The sequence below is a fragment of the Crocodylus siamensis genome, chromosome 2, assembly GCF_052110815.1.
Source record: "Crocodylus siamensis isolate JL-2025a chromosome 2, ASM5211081v1, whole genome shotgun sequence".
NCBI classification, from domain to species: Eukaryota; Metazoa; Chordata; order Crocodylia; family Crocodylidae; genus Crocodylus; species Crocodylus siamensis.
This window is the reverse complement of record NC_143396.1, coordinates 56704051-56726705: the sequence shown is the minus strand read 5'-3', so window position 1 is coordinate 56726705 and position 22655 is coordinate 56704051. Positions and strand designations below refer to the sequence as shown.

The window sequence follows — 22655 nt, the reverse complement described above, 5'->3', positions numbered from 1 at the left end:
AAATCTTGAAGGCCCAAATCCCAGAGAACACTTGTGTGAGGAAACTGAGATGGGAATTGGAGTAGAGGTGTTATATGATTTTTTTCTAGATCTCTGTATCTCTTGTGTTACCCAATGTAAAGAGTGATTGGTTTTAGAACTTTGCAAGGTCTCTGTGGTATGTGTTTCAACTATCATGTTTTCTTGAAAAAGTCAACTGCAACTCAAAGTGCCTACATAGTTGAGTTTGGGAAAGGGTATGCACAAGCAATTTGGTTATTTATGAGGGGCTTAGCACTGGTCCTGGGGCCTAAAGCAACTCTCCGAAGGGCTGACAGCAGAGTCAGTGTCCAAGAAGTGTATTGTGCTGGACCTTGCTAAGACTGAAGGAAACCTGATGAATATCCAGAAGAGGGAGCTTTATTGAGAGCTGTGACATCATGAATAAGGAAAGAAAAAAAAGAGAGTTTTCAACATCACACCCTTAATTTGCAAAATGTAATAGTTTTTCACTTTTCTCACCTTCTTGTGCTTTCATCAGCTGGGTTCATGCCAAAGATGTCCAAGTCCTTCTTCAGCTTTTCTGGGTGTCGGCTTAGAAAATTATCTCTGTTCTTATGCAAGTAGTTTACCAAATCCCCATAAAAGCAGTATTCAGTAATGATGTAAATTGGACCTAATTAAATAAGGCAAAATAATACATTTTTATTTAAAAAGTAAAATAATGAAATTCACATACAAAGGTGTTAAGAGTTATAAGTTTTTGGTTGTTAATCTGTGAAGGTAAATACTGGTATCAGTTTATGAACCCATTCTGTCATATTTATTTTAAAAAGTTCTTGTTAAACACTGCTTAACTGTGTTTAAATTTAGCTCTTAAGTAAACAGTAACTTTGTGCTGAATAAAGCCTACCTGATTTGGTACAAGCTCCTAACAGATTCACAATGTTCAAATGGGGCCCAAGATGTGTCATGATCTTCAGTTCAGACATTAGTGCTTGTTTTTCACTGGATCTCGCTGTGGCTATTGGAAAAAATAAACAAGCCTGTTAAGACAAATGTTCCATGTTATTGTAAATCCTATACAGTCAAGGCAATTTTTTCATGCAATATATATTGCTTTCCTGGAAACATTTATGTAGAAGTGTACTTCATATGATGAAAGCATAATACTGGAGAATACTATTAATGACCAATAAAGAACTCACTTGACTCAATTTGTTAAAGGGTCCTGCCTGTTTGCACATATCCAGTGTTGCAAAGCAGCAGCCATACATCCCATTTTCACTGCCACTCTAAGAGCTCCTATGTCATTTCTTTGCTTTGGGAAGAGCCTTGTTAGGAAAAGGGGCATAATCGAGAATTCCAGTTCCCTGGTGACACCAGAACCTAGAATGATGCTGGTAGTCACAAGCCGGTGGAACAAAGTAGAGCAGCTCTGGGGACTACTTGACTTCATTGTGGGAAGCAAAGTGAGAGCCAGACAGACCCAAGGTCAGTAGGTCACAAAAGTAGTTTAAAGACAATTATGTTCTATTATTCCAGTCTTGTATCTCTGCTTTTTATATTATTTATAATGCAAGAGCTAGCCAACAGCTTGCTATTATCAATGCTCAGTACCACTACGAAAAGTACTTATAGAAATAGAAATATTAGAATTCAACAATGTATAATTATGTATAATGTCACATCATGTAAGTTTTTCCTGTGTAGTGGACATGAACACAATTATGTTGTAGACATTCATTTAAAATTCCTTTTAAAGTCCCTGAGTCAGATCCTGAACTACTAGCTAGCTGCATTTCAATCTACATGCATTTATAGCAACTAAAAACCTGTCTGATTCTACTTAGTTACACCATAATGTCATTCTAACGTGCTCAAAAATGTAATGATTATTATATAATTTTCCAAGCTTACTAAAGTATCATGACATTTTGGCTGAAATAGTACCTTCTAACAATCGTCAGAAGCATAGCGAATAAAAAAAATCACAAATAACACTAAACAATCCAAAGGATAATCTCAAAATCAAACAGTTCTCTAGTTTACTTTCCAATTTAACAGTGGGAAGAAATCACTTACACACACTGAAACAAAGCTAACAATCTCTTGTGAATGTGAGCTATCTAGTCTGGAAAGTGGAATCACAAAGATTACTTACGTTTCAGCATTTTCACGGCTACCTTCATCACTGGTTGAGAACGACTTAACCCATATGCAGTTCCCTCAACAACTTTGCCAAATGCACCAGAACCAAGAATTCGACCTGCAGATAACAGAGTTTCACAATAGGTTATCTCAGTGTTTGTAACCATTGCTCTTTATGTTCACTCTTACACAGCATGAATATACTCATTCATCCAAAACATCATCATAATCTTGTATTATGGTTGTTGTTGTTCTTGTTATTCATAAAAGGAAAACAAATAAAAAATAGTAGTTTTAATCAAATAATATTTCTAAAAAAAAATAAAATAAGCAAACAATGAAGAGCAACTATAACTGGTTTCTGTGGGGCTGTGCCTTCCTACTTAAGGGTTAAACCCATTAAACCCTCCATGTTTAATGTTAGGCCCTTAACCTAGAACTGGACAGAATTTCAGACTGGAACTAGCAATTAAAGCAACCTACAGCTCTCAGGGCAGATGCCGCTTGCAGAGTCAATGGATCCAATCTGCAGAGCGTCAGCTTCAGCAACATCCAGCAACAGGGGTCTCCACCTGTGCCACACCACATCAGGTCACATTGCACCACAGCTATGCAGCCAGACACTTCCCTCATGCTATGTCACAGCTGGGCAGCAGAGAGAAGTAGCAGCAGGGAGAAGTGGTAGTGAAGGCTAGCTCCTAGTGCCAGCCCATCTTTGACCAATCTGGGTCATTCCAGCTCACTGCCAGAAAATGTTGCCACCCCCAGAATTAAAGGCTGGTTCCATAAAATGTATTGGACCATGAGAGCCACACTTTAATGATACAGTATGTTTGAGGGTGGTATCAGTTCAGTGTAAGACTACAAAAGCAAGTATTACAAATAATCTGAGAGACTTTAAAATACATGTTGATCACATATGAGGGAAAAAAACCTCTGAAGTTTAATACGCAAGTGTGTTTCATAGGCAAGAACAGTTTTTTATTGTAATTTCCAAGTGCTATAAGACACCTGATGTTTATCCCTACCCTACTTTTCCCTACCCACAAATCAGGTCAAACAAAAATGTTGGATTATCATATCCTATCTTCTGTTACGGATTCAGTATGCAAAAGGACTAGGTATAGAGCTGATACAAAGGCTTAGGCCAGATTTTTAAAGAAATATGTGATGGGCAAATATACATAAAAATAAATGTATTTCATAGATTTCATAGTCAAAGTCAAGTCAAGTCAAAGTCAAATTTACACTAAAACAGTGAAAATTTAGTGAACAAAGCCACATATAAATTCCAGAAGTTAGTATTTTATCATACTTGTCATCCATGTTACTTTTTACAACCAGTACAAAAAATAGTGCTTGTTCTTAACACTTAAAAATACAATATTGCATCTTTCAAAGTATTTATGTAATTTAAGTACTTATTTTGCCATATACTGCACTTTTACCTCTCCCACGCTCCTAATGGTGCTGTTTCTAGAGAACCTACTCTGTATTGTCACAACACACAGTACTTGATTTTATTGTGTGTGTGTGTGTGTGTGTGTATATATATAATTACATATATATAACTAATAGACTACGTCCTCTGTGTTGTTTTCAGCCAAAAAATTCATCATTTATTTTACTAAAGTTGGACAGACACTGGGCTGGGATGATTTAGTCTGGAATGAACCTGCCTTAAACAGAAGTCAGACTAGATGACCCTGTCCCTTCCAGCCCTACTTTCCTATGATCCTATGTAAAAGATGTTTTTTTCAAAAATGATTACAGCTGTTATAATTTAGTTCTCATGGAAAATCAGACTCAAGTTCACTGATTCTGATTTTTGTGCATTCCTGGTTTCTCTTATGATTCAGGATATGAGCAAGCTTCCTACTATACTGCAAACTGATTCAAACATATTGAGGTTGAAATGTATCCTCTGAATATGTTCAGATGAAAGGTCTGTGAACCACATGGCAGGATGCAGCTCTTAAAACACAATGGTATGTGCCGAAGCTGCTTGATCTTGTCATTTTCATATGCCAGTTCTGCCCAAAACCATATTGTCAGTTGAGCATGGAAAATACTTCCTCTTCATCAGCACCTCAGATAACATTAGCCCCGTGCAGAGAAGGCCAGGAGCACTTCCTGGATTCCAGGAATTTGTTGTTATCATATCTCCTTTTCATTCCTCTCTATACCTTTATTTTTTAGACCTACTCTGCATGTGTTTTCTGAAATTGGGTGGGAGCTGACTGAACAAATAGCACACAGCAAAATTCTGCCTACTGATACTACACTGGATTTGAATTAGTAGCCCAAAATCAAACTATGACTTTTTCTTTCTAAGCCATAGCAGAGTACCATAGCAACCACCTTGGAAAGCAAATTACACAGTTTTTCTGCGAAATGGGTATAGCCTGGGCAGCAATGATACAAGATTCCTCACACTGATGAGGAAGCCATGTTCAGGATTGAAATTTTTCTTCAGTGTAACCTCCATCCCTATCCTCATGGCTTCCTTGTTGACACGGCCAAAGAGAGCGCGATTTTTTAGCTAATATAAACTAAATTCTGTGCTTGGTAAAATGCTGACATCAATAGAGCCGTTCCATATTTAGACATATGAAGTAGATAAATCTGCACTTAAATAGAATTGTCTGTGTTGACAATGTCATCCAGGCCTTGAAATCTAGGGCCATCTTTGTCTCCTCACTCTTTACTACCTTTCCCATCTAAGCTTCTTCTTCCATAATATTTTAAGTGACAGAGAGCAGACCTCTGCCCTGTACTGATTATTGTAACCTCCTCTTCTCTGAACTCCCCTCCCTCCACATGGCTTCACTCCAGTGGTGGGCTAAATAGCACAGGAATAAGTTAATGAATACTGTAATTTGGCTAAGTAGTTATCCCACCCAAAGTACTACATTGCCTTAGCAACACTGATTCTGGTTTAAGAGGTAGCCTGCCTACTGGAGGGTGCTACTGCCCGCTACAGTCAATTTATCATGTAGACGTGCCCTGAATAGCTACCACACTAGGCTACTCTGTATTAAAATAACTAAGAAGTGACAGGCTTTGTAACCTACATCCAAACTCTTAAAACAAGTAAATGAGTGGACCACTGATTTCAATGGTAGTTCCATACATTAAGTAGTCAGGTGCTTGGCTTGATTTCTATGTAATATTGGTAGTCTAAAGACGGGAATAGTATCTGTAATTTTATCTGTTAGACTTACATTGGGTTTTAATGAGTACATTGTGACAAATATATGATCAGGTCTGAAATCAGGGTGGTCACCCTGAATCAGGGCAGTGACACATTCAGAAGTTCACGACACTAGCAGGGAGAAAACTCAAACCCTGCTACTTTGAAAATAATGTTTTCTGCCACTTCCCAGTATAGTATTCTAACCACCAAGTGACAAGTTAGAAATTGTCCAGCCCTCCTCTTGAAGCTAACCCTGTTGGCAGCCAAAAGAGGGAGATGGCCAAAGAAGGTTCAGTGAGATGACTACTGTTCTGTTGTGTTATACCCTGGGTCTTTGCTTCCACTGGGGCAAAAACTTTCCACTGCTCAACTTCTATTTTATCCAATCAATATTAAATGCAAGGTTCAGTGGTTGAGCCTCGAAAAAGGGCTAGAAAGGAGTTTGGATAAGGACAAATCTATGCCTAAAATGGTTAGCATACTGTCCTGGGGAGTTGGACAGATGTGCATTCAAGCCCCGCCCCCCACTGGGGTGAGGGCAGGTCTAGAACATGGGTATCCCATTTCCCAGTGTCCTAACAACTAGGCTATTGGCCTAAATCATAAGAAGGTTCCCCACTCCTCCTGTCATGTTCAGTTACAATTTAGGATTTATACATAGATATGTGCATATGGAACCATGTACCTGCCAAGTTAGAGTGTAGCATACAAGGCATACACAGTAGTCATGCAGACACTTGTGCATCTACTCTGCATATGGAATAAACTCACAAACTGTGTGTAAGTGTAAAAAATGTCAATAACACATTTGGGAAAGTGCCATGTGGGCATATAAAATTAAATAGAATTCTTCCCTGTATGCGCTATGTTTGAAAAATGAGAACAAAGCAAATACATTAGTGTAAAACTTATTTATGGAACTCCAGACAGTTGAAGCTTTCACTTTAGGAATGCCAAAAATTAAATCATAATCCCTGGTTTTCCCAACTCATACATTTTCAAAGAGTATTGACTATTCCTTGAAAGTCAGTGGATTTCTACTGGGCTAAATGAAGGCAGAATATAGCCTATCAAGTATGGTGAAAAGCTTAATATGTATCAGAAAAATAGTTGTGAAAACCATTGCTGATTGCTACAAGAACATACAGTATCATTTTTTATACCTATTCATTATGAATTTACTCATAAACAAGAATGCAATAGAGTAAACTGATGGTAATGAGTCAGAGAAACAAAATTACTGTGGTGGACTCTTAACAATTCAGCTCTGACAAAATCTTTTTATGTACATAATTAAATCCAGAAATGTAATAAAATAATTCCTTTAAATATCCAGCATGGTTTAACCTCATATTAGCAGCATGAATTTAATTAAGTGATTATTTTCCTGAACAAAAATGTATTTGTAATACATTAATTGTGAAAATTAACAGCAATCCTTTCTAAAACAAGAATTGCTTTTGTTTTGACTTGTGCAACAACAGCCAGCGATAGAAAAAGTGAACGTATTTTAAAAATGTACTGGACAAAAATATCTTCCACTTTTTCTTCACCTGTAGTTTTTCAATTAATTTGAGGTGCATGCCGCTAAAAATAGAACATTAGAAATGTTTAAGTCAATAGAAAATAGAGAGAGGGCATAATTATTTATTTTACATTTCTCGGGTTTATACTAGAATCTTATAGTTCACCTATAATGATATAAGGTACTTGTCCTTACAATAAAATTCTGCATGAGACTCAACAAAGGGACAGCAAAATAGTAAAAAATGCATGACAAGAAAGTAATGGTCACAGAAATAAAATTATGACCTTACTCAACAGTGATCAGGGCCAGATTAACCCATTAGTGGCCCCTAGGCAAACAAACTCATGGGCCCTGGGTGAGTCAAGGCCCTCCACCCCCGTGGCACTGCCCCGTGCAAGGAATGGGGCTCAGAGCTGCCACTAAGAAGCAGCTGCAGTGGCAGTGTAGCCGGCAGAGGGGAGGGAAGGGAAAGGAAGGGAGGCAGATGGGACCATTTGTGCTGCTGTCGTGGAAGGAAGGACCGGGGCTCTCCCACAGCTCAGAGCTATAGGAATGTTCCTAGTTTACCTATGTGTTAATCCTACCCTGACAATGATGTGCATATCATGGCTTAATAATTTTTAAAATATTTGTTAATAAATAAGCAAAATTACTTTCATATTGCACTGGAGCTTTCTGCAGTGAATAAACAAATGTCTTATAAGATAAACATGTCCCTGCTGACTCATTTCTTTTAGGCATCTCACCTGAAGTGAGTCTTAAAGCTGGAATTTAACAAAAAGAGGTGACAGTAATGGCCTGAAGAACATGAGAGTGTTTGAGTGCCCATATGGAAGAAGGTTAAAACAGAGACGTGGACGATGCTAACATTTGAGGCCGAAGGCTGACATTATTGGCAGAGAAGTACAAGCAAAGCATAATGCAAGAAAGGTAGAGTCAAATAAGAAGGTGGACATAGAGTTACACAAAACCTTAAAAATTGAAAGAAGGGACTTGAACTTAATGCAGTGAAGCATAGAAATCCAATGGGGTAGTACAAGAAAGTATGACATGGCTGAACTGATGGGTGAGGAAACTGATCTTTACAGATACATTTTGTGGTGTTGATTATTATATTCTAACTTAAGAATCCTGTTGATACTGACTGGCACAGTGTGAAGATATTGTACTAGTTTTATAATACCCTTTCACAAAATAGGAAATTCTTTCTCTATCTAACCTTCTCTAAAATAGTATGCCTCTTCCCAGAGCTCACCGCTGAGTACAGGTTCAGAATTCTGAATCCCCATTAAATCAAAGGTTTATCTCTACAAAAGAAAAAGGCCATGAAGTATTTACCAAGCACTAATCCATCTCTAGGAAACTCCCATCTTGAGTCATATGGCAATTGCATTGGGTCCACATAAATATATTCATGGCCATCAGGACTGATTGATTCAATGACTCTCCATCTTATCTCATATCGTGGCTTCTGCAATGCGGAAACAAATTATACATATATAGGTCAGGTTTATGCCTGCTTTAAGACTGGATCAAATAACAATATGAAGTTAGCATAATTTTTTGTGAGTTACCTGTTTCCATATGACGACCAGGACAATCAGTGAGATAATCACAATTACTAACAACACTAGGACTGCAGCAGCCACTGTTAACTCTGATCGCAATGCTGTCATAAAAAAAAGGCCACAGTTTAGCTTTGTCTCCTAAACCTGGAGGGACCTGACAGAGGTACAAGTTTGTATGGGACAATGAGACAGCCATCTCCTCTGCTGTCAAAGTTCATATGCTCTACAGATGTTGTAAGCGTGGTCCCTAAAGGCAAGGGATATTAAATCATTCGCCATCAAGAATAGCTGTCTTCCTATCTAAAAAACAACCATAGGATTTGCTTGGAAGAAGCTTTCAAGGTCAATGGTAACTCAGATGAAAAGATGAATCATGGAACCACATAATACATGAAAGATGGTTCCAGAATTAAGACTATGAATAGCTCATATTCAGATGTCTCTATTTTCATATTTACTTACTAGGCTGTTGGTTTTTTATCTAGGAGACATGCATGCTGCATAATTACGTCCAGATTTGACTGGTTTTACTTAAGGGGGATTTCAAAATGATTGCCCTAAACTCACAGGAGGGACAAATTTAACTCACTAGGAGCCACAAGCTTCAGCTCCCGAGTAACGGCACCAAGGTCGTTCCTTGCAATGCACCGAACTGCCAGGGTTTCTTCTACCTTCTGGAAGGTCACCTGGCTTTCCACCATGTTCTTCTCATCCAAATGAGCCTCCATGCTAATATCTGAGATGTTGCTAGTCAGAAGTATCCACGAGGTATCATTGCTGCATCTACAGAAAGAAGAAACAGAAATATATACATTTACTTTAGATATGGATGAGTAAGTGTGAACAAAGTAAGAATCACCTCAAGCAGTTCCATATACCCTGTCTCTGATAAGTCATTTTAAAGGCCAAAAATATTTATGGAAGCAAGTATCCTTTTCCTAAGAATCTCCTGACCCCCTACTTGTTCCTGATGGATTTGTGGTCTCCACTAGCAAATACTGCTTTTGATTCTCAAGCATTGGAGCCAAGCAGGTGTGGAAGGCTCTTTATTATGTTCCACTACTATTTAATCCACCCTTTGCATTCCTCTGGGGGTTTCTCATTACACTCAAAATTCATGACTCTGAGGCCTCCGTGCTGCACAGATGTATTTGGGGAATTGGGGAATCCCATACAGTAGTGTGAAATGTAGGTATAAGGACAGCCAAAAGCAATTGTGATAGTTTTTGTGATTTCTGGTCTCTACTAGAGCTGTAGTTTTCCTGTGTTGCTGTCTTCAAAGGGGAGAGAGAGAACTGTATATTTGACTCATGAAGATCCAGTCACCTGTGGTTGTCAAGAGGGTGACTCTCTCTCTAGCTCAGTAAATATGAACAGAATAATTAAACAGTGTGCCTGCAACTGTTTGAAAATGAAAAGTGCTACTATAATATACAGTGGGATCAGCTTCAAAAAGTTGGAGAATATAGATTTTCATAGACTTTCATAGACATTAGGGCTGGAAGGGACCTCAGAAGATCATTGAGTCCAGCCCCCACCCGAAGGGCAGGAAGTCAGGTGGGGTCATAGGATCCCAGCAAGATAAGCATCCAATTTACTCTTGAAGTTGTTCAATGTAGGTGCTTGAACCACCTCCAATGGCAGGCTGTTCCAGACCTTGGGGGCTCGGACAGTAAAGAAATTCTTCCTTATATCTAGCCTGAAACAGTCTTGCAGTAGTTTATTACCGTTCAAGCTCGTCATCCCTTGGGGTGCTCTAGTGAACAAACGTTCCCCCAGATCCTGGTGGTCACCCCTGATAAACTTATAGGTGGCCATCAGATCACCTCTGAGCCTGCGCTTTTCCAGGCTAAAGAGCTCTCAGCCTGTCATCATAAGGTCTGTTTTCCTGACCTCCGATCATGCACGTGGCTCTCCTCTGGACTCTCTCAAGCTTCTCCACATGCTTTTTGAATTGTGGAGCCCAAAACTGGATGCAGTACTCCAGCTGCAGCCTCACCAAGGCCAAGTACAGGGGGAGAATGATGTCCCAGGATTTGCTGGAGAAGCATCTATGGATGCAAGCCAGCATTTTGGTTGCAGCATCACATTGCAGGCTCACGTTCATCTTGTGGTCAGTGATGACCCCCTAGTCTCTTTCTTCCGTAGTGCTAGCCAGTGTAGCACTGCTGAGCCTATGTAGCACTGCTGAGCCTATATGAAAAGGAGATGGGGTAGGTGGGTTGGTCTAAGACAGTAGTGGCCAAACTGCAGCTCACAAGCCACATACAGCTCACTGGCAAGGTACTGGGGGAGAGCCCCATCCATCTCTTCTTGAGGGGGCTCCAGGGGACAGAGCAGTCTGGCACTGGGTTGCCAGGGGCAGGGGCTGCAGCCATGCCACTTACCCCAGAGTGGGCTCCCTGTGGGGAAAGCCAGAGTGGCTCAGTGGTGCAGGGGGTGGGATAGTCACCTCCACTCTCGGTTGCTCAGCACCCCCACCCCTCCACCCCGCTCTCCGACTTCAGTGGAGGATCAGATGTGGCTCCCAGGATGAGTAACTCTGGCCACCTCTGGTCTAAGAGATAGCAGGAAAACATCTGATCTTCCTTTTTCTCATCTGAACAAAGCCTCTGAGCTTCTCTGAGGACCTGTGGCTATATCTACAAGAGACGCTGACAGCACAGTTGTTACCGTGCAGTCATTTAGTACTTGCTTACCCAAGTACTAAATCACTGCTCTGTAATCAAAATTACTGCACAGCAACTGGTATTACCATACAGTAGTGTCGACGCATGGCTTCCTGGTGACGCTGACTGTGCAGTAACTTGTTACTACTGCACAGTAGCTCATCACTACTGTGTAGTAGTGTCACATCATGGTTCATGCCCTGTGACTCTACTGAGCAGTAGTAACAAGCTACTGCATAGTAGTAATGAGCTACTGTGCAGTAAGCATCTTGTGTAGATGCAGCCACTGAGGAGATACATTGTTTTAGAGAAAACCCTTAAATATCATATCTCTTCTATGGGATTAAATCTATAGACATGATGTTAACCATTTCTACCTAAACTCTACCTAACCATAAGGAACACACCATAGAAAGACAAATGTATTTATTGTTCATAGACATCAGACAAATCAAGAAAAAAACAGTCACATTTGAGATGAAGAAGCATCCATATTTTCTTACTTTTTAATGTCCTTGCAAATTAGCCATTCAACATCAGGAAGAGGTGTCCCTTCTGCCAAGCACCTTACTGTCTGTCCCCCAGCTGAGCCATGATGATTATCCACGAGGTCTAGAATTAAGGCTGGAACTAGAAATGAATGGGAAAAAAAAGTCAGAAAGGCAGTAGGTTTTTCTAAGTTTCCAGGCAGCATTTCAGATGGAACAGGACAGAAGTCATTTGGCCAGCAGACTAGTAATAACCAGAACTAGTTTAAAGTCAGGATTTCCACTTGATGGGAAATTTCAAAATTCTGCAAAAAATATGTTTTATTTGGAACAAACAGATTACACTTTGAAATATTCCATAAAAGGGAAAAGGCAAACAAAAATAATTTTGAAATAATCAGGAGATCACTTAGTCAAAAAACTCCCAGCCACTACTCATAAAAGTCCAAAGTCCTGCCCCTAAGAGACTCTGAAACTGCATCCAGAGGTTTTTGGTTGCTCCCCGGGAACTGATTCTCTACTTCTCTGAAGGAAAAAAATAAGTCAAATTGACTTCAATAGGAGGTATTCATATTTTGTAGGGTGGAATTGGGCCAAGACCTCAGGTCCATTCAGTACCTATAGTCACAGCATGGAAGTGCTATGCTGGACCTAGGGATCAGAAAAAGAAAGAGAAAACAGAGAATTTATGAGAGATAGTAGGTTGATAGCAATTTGAATGTCTATATCTGGATGCAACCAGTTGAGCTAAGCTTTAATCTCAGCAATACCTTGTATCAACTCTCATAATATCCTCTTAGATTACTTGAATATTGGGCCCTTTACAAATTCTTCCTGATTGGGATAAAATGCCCTGCTAGATGTCTGTCATCCCCATTTATCTGATTCCTGAATAAAAGCTTCCTGTCAGGGCTGTTGCAGGAAGCTGCACATGATTTCCTTCTCTTAGGAGTGAGGAAGAATTTTCTTGGAGCAGGAGCATCCATAAAAACACACATTTTACAGGATGGGACGTTAGCACAGGGGACTGGCATGCCACCATTCTAATACACCTGTGTTTAAATTAACTAAATTTTTGCTGTCTACTACTATTTCTACAGCCCAAAAAAGGCTTACCTTGTATTAGTAATGAGAAAGTATATCTTTTAGTCTCATCTTCATTTTCAGCAACCAAGGTGTAATATCCACTGTCTTCTTCCTTAGCTCTAATCAACTTTAATGTACTTTGAAACCTATGGAAGCAAGAGATTTTGTTCACACTTTTTGCAAAACAGCAAACTTAATTAATCCAAATCAGTAGAAACAAACAACTGAATGGTACAATTAATATCTGTATATGGACACTGTAATATAGAGATGTTCTGCATTTCTATAGTGCCTTGCCTATGTTTGAAAGAGGTGTTCAAACATTAACTAACTACCACAAAGTCACTAAAAAGTGAGCTAGCATTATTATTCTTTATGGGAAATTGGAAAGTCGCCTAATATGACTGAAATTGTAATCAAGAGATTATTTTGGAAATAGAGTTTTGGAAAGAGGCCAGGTTAGTATCAAGACAGGACTACAGAGGATTGGAGGAGGTTACAGTAATTAATGTAACCAATGAGTACAGTTTGAGCAAGTGAATTAGCCAGTAGGATAAAGGATGGATATTGTTTTTTCAGTATTGTTAAGGAAGATGTGGCAGGTTGTGGGGGAAAGAAGAAATAGGAGACGAATATGCTGTTAGGTTGTGAACCTGTACAATTAGAAAGATGATCATGTTGTCAACAGCAATGAATAAATGAATAAAGGAGAGAATGTGTGAAGGAAATATTGTGAATTTGATTTTGGCTTTTATAAGCTTGAGCTGGCTGCAACTACCCAAAACCAGATGCCAGGAGGAAAAAATAGATTTGTGAGACTAAGCCCCAGGAGATGCATATTTATGTGGAGAAGTGTATTTGAGAATTTACACCAGAAAGGAATTAGTTAAAAATGTAAGAAAAAAGAAACTCAACTTTAGAGTGCAAAGGAAGAGCCCAACTAGAGAGACTTGACACATTCCTTCAGTGAGGTGGTATGGACGTCTCCAAAGGAGACATTTAAAGAACAGTGGAAGAAGCAGGATTAAAAACAGGGAGAAGTCAAGGAGCAGAGGGAGTCAAGGAGGATAGAGTGATCAACAGCTGGGAAAAGACAAGGAAGATGAATGTATATACATTTTTGCATAGCTTATATATATATATATAGTGAATATATATATACTTGCATATTTAAACAATGTCCTTGTTCTTCATTAAATTCTAGAAATAGATGTCATTAAGTGTCATTATGTGAAATCAGAAGATGTCTGTAGAAGAAACTTTCAAATCAATATGGCAAAATGACTTCTAAGATGCTTACTGAAACCTTGACAAGAACATTTTACCTTGTCTCATGGATCTTATTTGAACTAGTAACAATCTCAGTAAGATTCTCAATCAGGGTCACATTGTCCTTCAGCCAGAACATTTTTGGAGCTGGGTATGCGTGCACATCAACTACAAAATTTTTGACCTCATGGAGATTGACAGCTTCCAAAGGACTAAACTGGGGCTCCAGATGAATGAATCCTTTGTCTATAAATGATGAAAGTTTGCATAAATAATTCTGCCCAGAGTAGACTGGTGTTTGTCAGTATGCAAATGTTTGAACACTAAAATCAGACTGTACCGTGAACTGTAATGACTACTCTCCTATTTTCCTTAACCTCCTTGGTTGCATGTCTGGCAGTGCATTCATAATCCCCAGTGTCTTTCACTGATGCCTCCGGAATGGTCAAGGTGTAAACCAGCTTCTGGTGTGGAACTTTTATGTCATCAAGTTTTATCACACCTTTTTCTTTCTGTATTTTGGAGAGGGGAAAAATCTTACTTAAGCAACCAAGGAAAGTGTTAAAGAGCTGTGATATCACTTTAGTGAAAGGCATGAAAAGTTGCTATTATATATTCCAAATTTCATACGTTAAAGAAACTGCATCATACAAGACACATTTTCAACTATGAATGAAAGGGGATCCATAAGAATACACAATTTTGGAGCTAACTACAGAAGAATGAGTAAGTTAAAAAGTTGTGTATTTTGTGCAGATGGAGTAAATTGCCATCTAAAAATTAGGTGAAGAGCCTGAAAGAGCATTTTAGTGCCAACATAAGCTAAGAGATTGTCTCCTGTGCTCATGGGGTGGGGAGAGAAGCATAAAGCTATTGATTATCATTCTGGTAGTCTTTATTCAATTTCACAAAGTGAGACCAATTCTTAATGCCTGCTCCTAGTGACCACGTTCTATGTGCCCTGCTTTTGAGCATAGTACCCTAGCCAGGAGTTCTTACAAGAACAAAAGTGTTCCAAATGGAAGGCAGCACATTCATTATGACTAAGGAATTGAAATAAAATAATATGTTGGATATCATAGGCGTTGACTCTTATTTTTCTGAGGGGGCCTAGATGATGGACATGTGGAAAGGTTTATGCATTTCAGGTGACAGCCCCCTTCCTGAGGGGGGCCAGGGCCCTTGAGCTCCCATGTACTTGGCACCACTGTTGGATATGGCATGAAACTAGAATGATTCATAGAAGGACAAGGTTGTGATATTTGAAACTGAAAGTAAAATAAACATTTCCTAAATTAAATATTTTATTCTTGGACCTTGGGAGAAATTATCAGATTTTTTATATAGTGCTAGAATCACACTATACTTGGATGTTCTGACTATCATGGGGTTCTACTAAACCTTTGCTTTAGAACAAATACTATGAAAATTGAGACTGGTTTGCCTCTCACAATGGGGTTTGATTAGTGTAACTCCACTGTTTTTAATAGTTAATACTGATTTATATCTGTTTAACTTCAAGAAAAATCAAAACCTCTGAGCCTGTGATTTTAAAAAAGTAATTTTTAGAGACTCACCAATGTATGTGAGCAGCAGGTTTAGGTTCAGGTACTACGCGAGTCATTTCCCAAACGTTCTATTTTGTTCCAAGAGACATCCCTCCCTCATTACCAGACTCCATCTTCCTAAATCTTCCTAAAACTTTTGCACACTTAGCTAGCCCTCATCTTCCTCTAATATTCTGAATTCTTACTAACAATGACTTCTAGCTCCTGATTCTTACTTTCAGTTGTGATAACCAAATAATATTAAAAAAATTCATTTTCATGTTCATCTGTCTCATTCAAACAGCAAAGAGTTGACCCTTTTCAGCCTCATATTTTCCTTCATTGATGCTAACACAATTATTCAGAAAGAAAAAAGGAATATTTACCACTTTCCCTGGATAATTCCAGTCTAAATTAACAACCTCATTGTGAGAGACCACACACGTTACAACAATGGTTTCGCCTTTTTTATATACAGTTTTAAGGGCTTCAATTTTAACTGGCAGCTGTGAAGTAGCTGAGGGGAAAAATAGAGAGAAAGTGCACCATGTTTAAAAACCATATGCAGAACATGAAAAAAGTTTACAATCCAATCTCATTTGTGCTATTGTAAAGCAGAGATAGCTCCAGTGAATCAGTGGAAGCAAGTCTGATTAACATTGGTGTAACCACCAAAAGAATATAATCTCTCTTGGTTATTTTTAACTTTTTCCAGAGTGGATTTAAAGTAATAAAATTCTATGAAATCTTAACACTTTCCAGCTGAATTTCAGCAAATACAATGGAAATGTCAGATATAGAACACATTACTTGTAACAAATTCCCCCCCAGAATTAAAGGTATTTTACACTCATCAATTTCACCCAAGGAGAAAGCTATAGTTTCAAAACTTTCAAAAGCACCTCACTAATTTAGGCCTAGTCTTCATGACAAGACTATGCTGCCATTACTTAAGTTCTGCCAACCACACTGTGAAGGCATTCACCCTCATAAACCCCTCTGCAATGGCAGAATCCTCCTTTTTGCTAATAGAGTTACTCCACATCTGCTGAGTAGAGTAGGGCTTTTACCACCACACACCCTATATGTGTCATGTGCTGCTACATGACACATGTAGGAACCCCCATGCCCTCAGCCAGCACACATGCATATGTATCAGCCCAACTGCTGTGTGGAGCTGTGGGGAGCTTTCAAAAACCCATGGCTGGGTTTGCACTCTGGCTGCTTGGCTGTGGTGGCTGCTGTTTCCTACCACAAGGCAGTCTTAACAATTTCATTTTCAAAAGTGACTTAGGGCGTTGTTTACACTATACTAGGGGTGTGATAGAAATTTTGGGGGCTGATACCAATAGCTGATATCTAAGGAGGCATATTGACCCACACTGATCCGATATCAGATACAGCTCCCTTCAGCTGGTAAGTCCAATGTGGTGGCAGGGTAGGGGAAAGGCAAGGGGCATGGGTGGGGCAGATCAATGCCCCCCCACAGTAAGGGAGGGCTAGGGTCAGGCACTGCCCCGCCAGGGTGGAGGGGGGCCATAGAACAGAGGTGTGGCTTGTGGTGCCGGGGCAGCTCCCAACACTGTTTGCAGACCAGAGGGCAGGGGCAAGAGGCACCTGTGCCCCTGGATCTGTGTGGCATGGGGTGGGTGGCAGCTGTGGGGAGGAGCTGGTGCTGCACGGGGCTGTTCTCACCAGGGGCTGGGCTCAGAGCAGGCTCCAGCAGCTCTGGGAGGAGGATGCAGCCACTCCAAATTTCACCGCAGCTCCACTCCCAGCCCTGCACCACTGCCTGGTGCATGGGTGGAGGTGGGGCATTCAGCTGGGGCTGTGCCAGGCAGCAAGCAGGTGGTGATGCAGGGCTGGGAGCGGAGCTGCAGTGAAATTTGGGGTAGCTGCAGCCTCCTTGCAAAGTTCGGTCTGAGTCCAGCCCCCAGTGAGAAGAGCCCTGCATAGTGCCAACTCCAGCTCCAACCTGCAGCTGCCACCTGCCCCATGCTGCACCATGCCATGCAGATCTGGAGGCACACACCTCCTAGCCCCCACCCTCCAGGGTGCAAACAGCGTCAGGAGCCATCCCCACCCAACGAGCCATGCCTCCATCCCGGGTCCCTCCTGCCTTGGCTGGGCAGTGTCTGCCCCTGCCACTGCCCCCTCCCTCACCACGGGTGGCGTTGACCTGCCCCCCCCACCCTCTTCTGTACCCCTCCCCTTCTGACTTACCAGCTGGAGGCAGCTTTCCATGCTGCCAGCTCTGCTCCTTGCTGCACTGCAGCTGCATGCAGCATGGGCATTTATCAGCCAAATTATCTGCCCCATAGGGCTAATATCCAATATGGACAATTTTCTTCATATTGGTGCTGATCTGATAGCAGACTGATGTATTGGTGCACCTCTAGCAACTACCATTGTGACTGCTGATTAAGAAGACAGGTCCAAATCAGCTTTAAACTAGTTACCTCATCAAATACTACTAGCAACGTAGCTGTAATAGCCCAGAGCTCAATGCAGTTTAACTGCCTGAGTATTTACCCCACATTATGTTGCAGCTGCACTGTGCTTCACACCATAAGCTACACTCGTATCAGTGCGTGAGCCACTTAGTTTAAAGTTCTCTCAAGTGTAGCCACACAATCTGCAAACACTGAAGTAATGTCAGTGTAGTCATACTCTTTAGCACTTAGGGCTAGATTTGAAAAGTATATAGGTACCTAAATATACACATACGTGCCTCATGTGATTTTAAAAGCATGCAAACAGGAGCCCCTATCTAACCTAGGAACTTCTGTGTACCCTATCCAGTACCTATCTACATCTTTAGGAACCAAAATGTCTTTGCAGATCCCTTAGTAGCCTAAATTCCAAAAACTATCAATAACACTTAGTCTCCCATCGATGTAGCTACACATGCACTTTAATGCAGAGTAGACTAATTAGGTCCACAGTAAAGTGTCACCATCTACACATGCATCGATATTGATGCACAGTAAATTAATTAAGCCCACTGTAAGATAGTACTGTCAAGTATGGTACTATCTTACAGCCAAGTAATTGACTATGATAAAATTCATGTGTTGATGGTGACTGCAGGCAAAAATGACACCTGGTCAACCTGGGGCCAGACTCCTGCCTGCCACCTAGCCATGCAGCTCCACACTTTCAGCACTCTTGTGCTCCAGCCAGCCCCTCCACCACCCAACACTGCTATCCAAAGCCCAGGGCTGACCCTCTGAGCCTACAGCCAGCCTGTGCCTGCTCTTCCCCAGCTCAAATTGTCGCTGTCCCAGGCACATGTGTAGATGCTGTGCCTGGGAACAGCGTACTCCAGCTCAAACAGCTCTAAAGTTTATCCCTTTGCATTAATGGCACATGTAGATGCACCCCAAGTGTCTAAATTACCTTTGAAAATGAATCTTAGGTTCATAAGACACATAGGCACTATTAGAAAATTTACCACTATTCACTAGAACACAGGAATTGTTATATCAGAACAAACCAATGCAACATCTAGTAAGTATCATTTCTTAATCAACAGACAGAGCCAGATGTTTCAAATGCAATGTAATCTGTAGGGAAAGAGAAAAGCGCTTCCTAAACCCAGATAATGAACTGTTCGTGTCCTGAATGAAAAAGAATTATGGATCTTATGACAGAAGTAAGAAAAGAATCAGGATCACCATTTTTTACTTCCCCTCCTAGGAAAAATGAAAAGGGATTACCTCTTAAAATATAGATAAAGAACTCATCGGACTTGAACTCCACTCCCTTAACAGTTGTTTTGCATGTGTATGTGCCTGCAGGAAAATTTCCTATGAAGCCTTGCTTGCTATCATAAAAAGCATATAAGGGTTTGGCTTCACTGTTAATTAAGGTTACTTGAGCATCAGGGTCAGTTGTACGACAAGGGATAACAGTGGAATCGCCTTCTTCTATTAGGATGAATTGATCCTCTTGTAACGTAGGAACAAAAGGGATATCTGGATCTGTAAAAAAAGAAAAAGTATAAGTGTTTTTACATTGTATTGTTTTAATACTTCCATAGTATAGGAGTAGAGAGATCTGCAGCTATTAAGCATCTTGAATTAAATTGTTTTTCCTTGCTTTTCCAGAGGTAACTGTTAACAGACATTAAAGTAGCATGCTGTACCTGATACAAACTCACAATGATGACATTGCTAGCAGATGGGACATGTAACCAGAGATCCCATTTGCCCACAAAGCACAAAGAACTATTTGTAACAGAAAGTGTAAGGCCACCAGGAGAAAAGTAAGGGTTGCTATTTCTTTTCCATTTACATCTGGTGGAGGTTCTCCAAAGTGCTATTCACTGGCAAAATTAGATTAAATGACAAAAAACAAGACAGTCACTAATATTGACATGTAAAAAATGGTCACACTTTTCAGTGGAATGAATTAAAAATAGAAGGCTAAGTTTGGATACTTCTATATAGACTCACTGAAATCAAATTATACCAAAGACTATTGGGCAGATTTTGAATCCAAAAGTCCAATTTTCAAGCTGAAAAGCATTAACTTGTACTTTGGACATATAATATATGCCACAAACAATAGGGAGATTAAGCAGGAGAGAATGAATGTCTTGGCATTTACTGCTATTTATTCTAATTCCTTTATAGTTGTGATAGCAGAGTCCATATAACTAAACAACCCTAGGAATTTTTGTTTTAAAATGGTATTACAAACCAAAGACATTGAATAGTTTGGGTTTGGCTAAATTAGTTAAAGCCAGATTTAATCTGAAAATAGTTATAGCTACATCACTTTGTTTATATATTGCTAAAATGCCCATTACTGGGCCAATAACTCAGATTATCACATGTCATCTCCAAAATTATAAACCACAACCATTAGAAAACATAAAAAGAAAAAAACCCCAAATGTATAAAAAATGAAAACTACAGCTCCCAAATCATCAAAATCTGTCATTTCAAAACAAACAACTGCTGCACAACTACATGCTTATGAGCCAAGTGTTACAGTAAATTTTAACAATGGGAGTATAAGCCCTCCAGCACTAGAACATTGAACACTGGCAATCTTTATAAAAATAATCCAAACTGGCACTCTATGGCTGTGTCCAGACACGCATGGACATTTTGTTCTCTGGGGACAACTAGCAGCAGCGCATCTTGCACCACTGCTAGTTGTCCCTAAGGAATGCCTGTGCCCCACACACTCTGGAGCACAGCAAGTTACCCCAGGTAGGGGAGGGAGGGGAGGGCCAGCACTGGACTGGTCCCAGCAGCCTTACCTGGGAGGCCTTCTGGGGCTGTAGCTGTGTCACTCCTGCCACACACAGCCTGGCCAGCAGTGGAGTGAAGCTCCAGCCAGCTAGGCTCTGGCTTTGGGCAATGTGTGCCACCATGTGCGCTTCTCCAGTTTTATTTTTGGTAGGGATATCCAGGGGTCAGAAGAATCATCTACGCTGCTCCCTTGCAGCACACAGAACAACAGAACATGTGGTATGTGGCACCACAGATGTGTCTGCTGCACCACATACAGCACAACCATGCTCATTTGGCAGCAGCCTATAAGATTTTTCTGCCAATTATATATATATTTATTTTCCAAATACAATTTAATACAGAAAGGGGATTTACCTAGATTTTTTTTTCTGCCTGCACTAAAATTGCAACATTAGGAGCATGCACAGAAGTGCTCCATGCATGTTTTACAGCAATGTAATTTAGAGCATTTTTTGAGGCATTATGAAGTTTCAGTGCTCTTAAACATGACAGAAGTACAGCATTTGGTTGGGGAGGCCCCTGAGCCTGATAAGCACAAGGGGGCAGGGGGCGCTTTACAGCCTCCTGGGGCTTTTCCACTAGCCAGAAACATGGCCTGCTTCCAGAAGTTATTTAAAGCACTATTGGATGCTAAAGTGCTGTAAAATACAGCATTTCAAATTTAATACCTCATTTAACAAGGGTTATTTAAAGCGCTGTACCCATTTTTAAAGTACTGCAGAGCTCTGCAATCTGTTAAATCACAGCAATAAAGCATTTTAAATGGAGAAAAAAGAAGCTTCTGTCATAAAACTGTATACACCCCATGTGAAGCTTTGAAGTGACTTTTTCTTGATAAAGAAAGTCTTATAATTTATTTCAGGGAAAAGAATGGTTTTGTGTCCAAAATCAAGAAGGTTTGCTGTGGAAAGGGAAATTTTGCAATTCTAAAATTTGTAGAAAAAAGACTATACTGAAATTTCAATAACTGTTTTAAGAAGTGCTAGTGTTTCAAGTTTGTTATGGTAAATATCAAGGAAAAAAAAGAAAAATCTTTCCTTTAGCATGTCTTTACACAGGCTCTGGGGTGGAGGAGTCGCTTTAATTAAAGTGCTTTAGGGAGCTGCTTTAATTAAAGTACTAGCCGTGTCTCATGTATTCAGCATCCCACACTTCAAAATGGCAGCCCTTTTGAAGCACAGGGACACTGAATATATGAAACGCTAAGGCTGCTGGAGCATACTATTTTGCTTACATTGATCAAGTCTGCTCTGACACATGCTAGATAGGAACAGGCATCAGACACCTTGTGTTACCAATGACACAAGCCATAATCTATGGATACTTAGCTACCTTTGCAAAATTAACCTTCAAGTTTTGACTGTTCAGAAAACCTCTAGTACTTGCTGCATGTTCCTCCTTATATAATCTTATTTTTAGCCCCAGACATTTTTCCTTCCTTTACAATCACATCCAAGTGTTGTGGAGTGAATTTCAACCTCTTCCCATTTTTCTGTAATGCCCTGATAGCCTACTTACTCAAGAACAAACACAGTAATTCTACCAGTGTGGACTTTTGTCCCATAACGTATGAAAAAGATGTATCCTTACATTAACTTATAGACCCATGTTTCTTTGCACTGATTCCCTACCCAAACACCATATAAAAATTCAAAGGTATCAAAAGTTATGGATGTAAAGAACTTAGACTTCATGGGCTCTTGTATTAATCAATTATAGCTCAGTTTGTGTGCTATTATAACTATGAAAAATACCGAAAAAACGAGAGAGAGAGAGAGAGAGAGAGAGAGAGAGATTTTGACCCTAGCCTTAGAAGACTAGTGAATAGAAGACTTTCCTGGGACAACCCATCTTAACAGAGTATGTGGGTGGGTATAATGGTGGACACTTTTAAAAGGGCAGGGGAA

General features: G+C 40.1%; 1 protein-coding gene across 1 annotated transcript in view; it reads right to left on the bottom strand.

The window, feature by feature from the left end:
* PDGFRA (platelet derived growth factor receptor alpha) overlaps positions 1–22655 on the bottom strand; it is a 47494-nt gene that overhangs the window by 15425 nt on the left and 9414 nt on the right. Inside the window, exons 4-15 of the mRNA XM_090035936.1 lie at positions 19201–19464; positions 15868–15998; positions 14275–14446; positions 13991–14180; positions 12696–12811; positions 11595–11721; positions 9012–9205; positions 8429–8523; positions 8193–8325; positions 2144–2248; positions 893–1003; positions 502–655 (exon numbers count right to left, since the gene is read on the bottom strand). Coding sequence (XP_089892062.1) covers positions 502–655; positions 893–1003; positions 2144–2248; positions 8193–8325; positions 8429–8523; positions 9012–9205; positions 11595–11721; positions 12696–12811; positions 13991–14180; positions 14275–14446; positions 15868–15998; positions 19201–19464 — 1792 coding nt within the window. The remainder of the gene's footprint in view (positions 1–501; positions 656–892; positions 1004–2143; positions 2249–8192; positions 8326–8428; positions 8524–9011; positions 9206–11594; positions 11722–12695; positions 12812–13990; positions 14181–14274; positions 14447–15867; positions 15999–19200; positions 19465–22655) is intronic.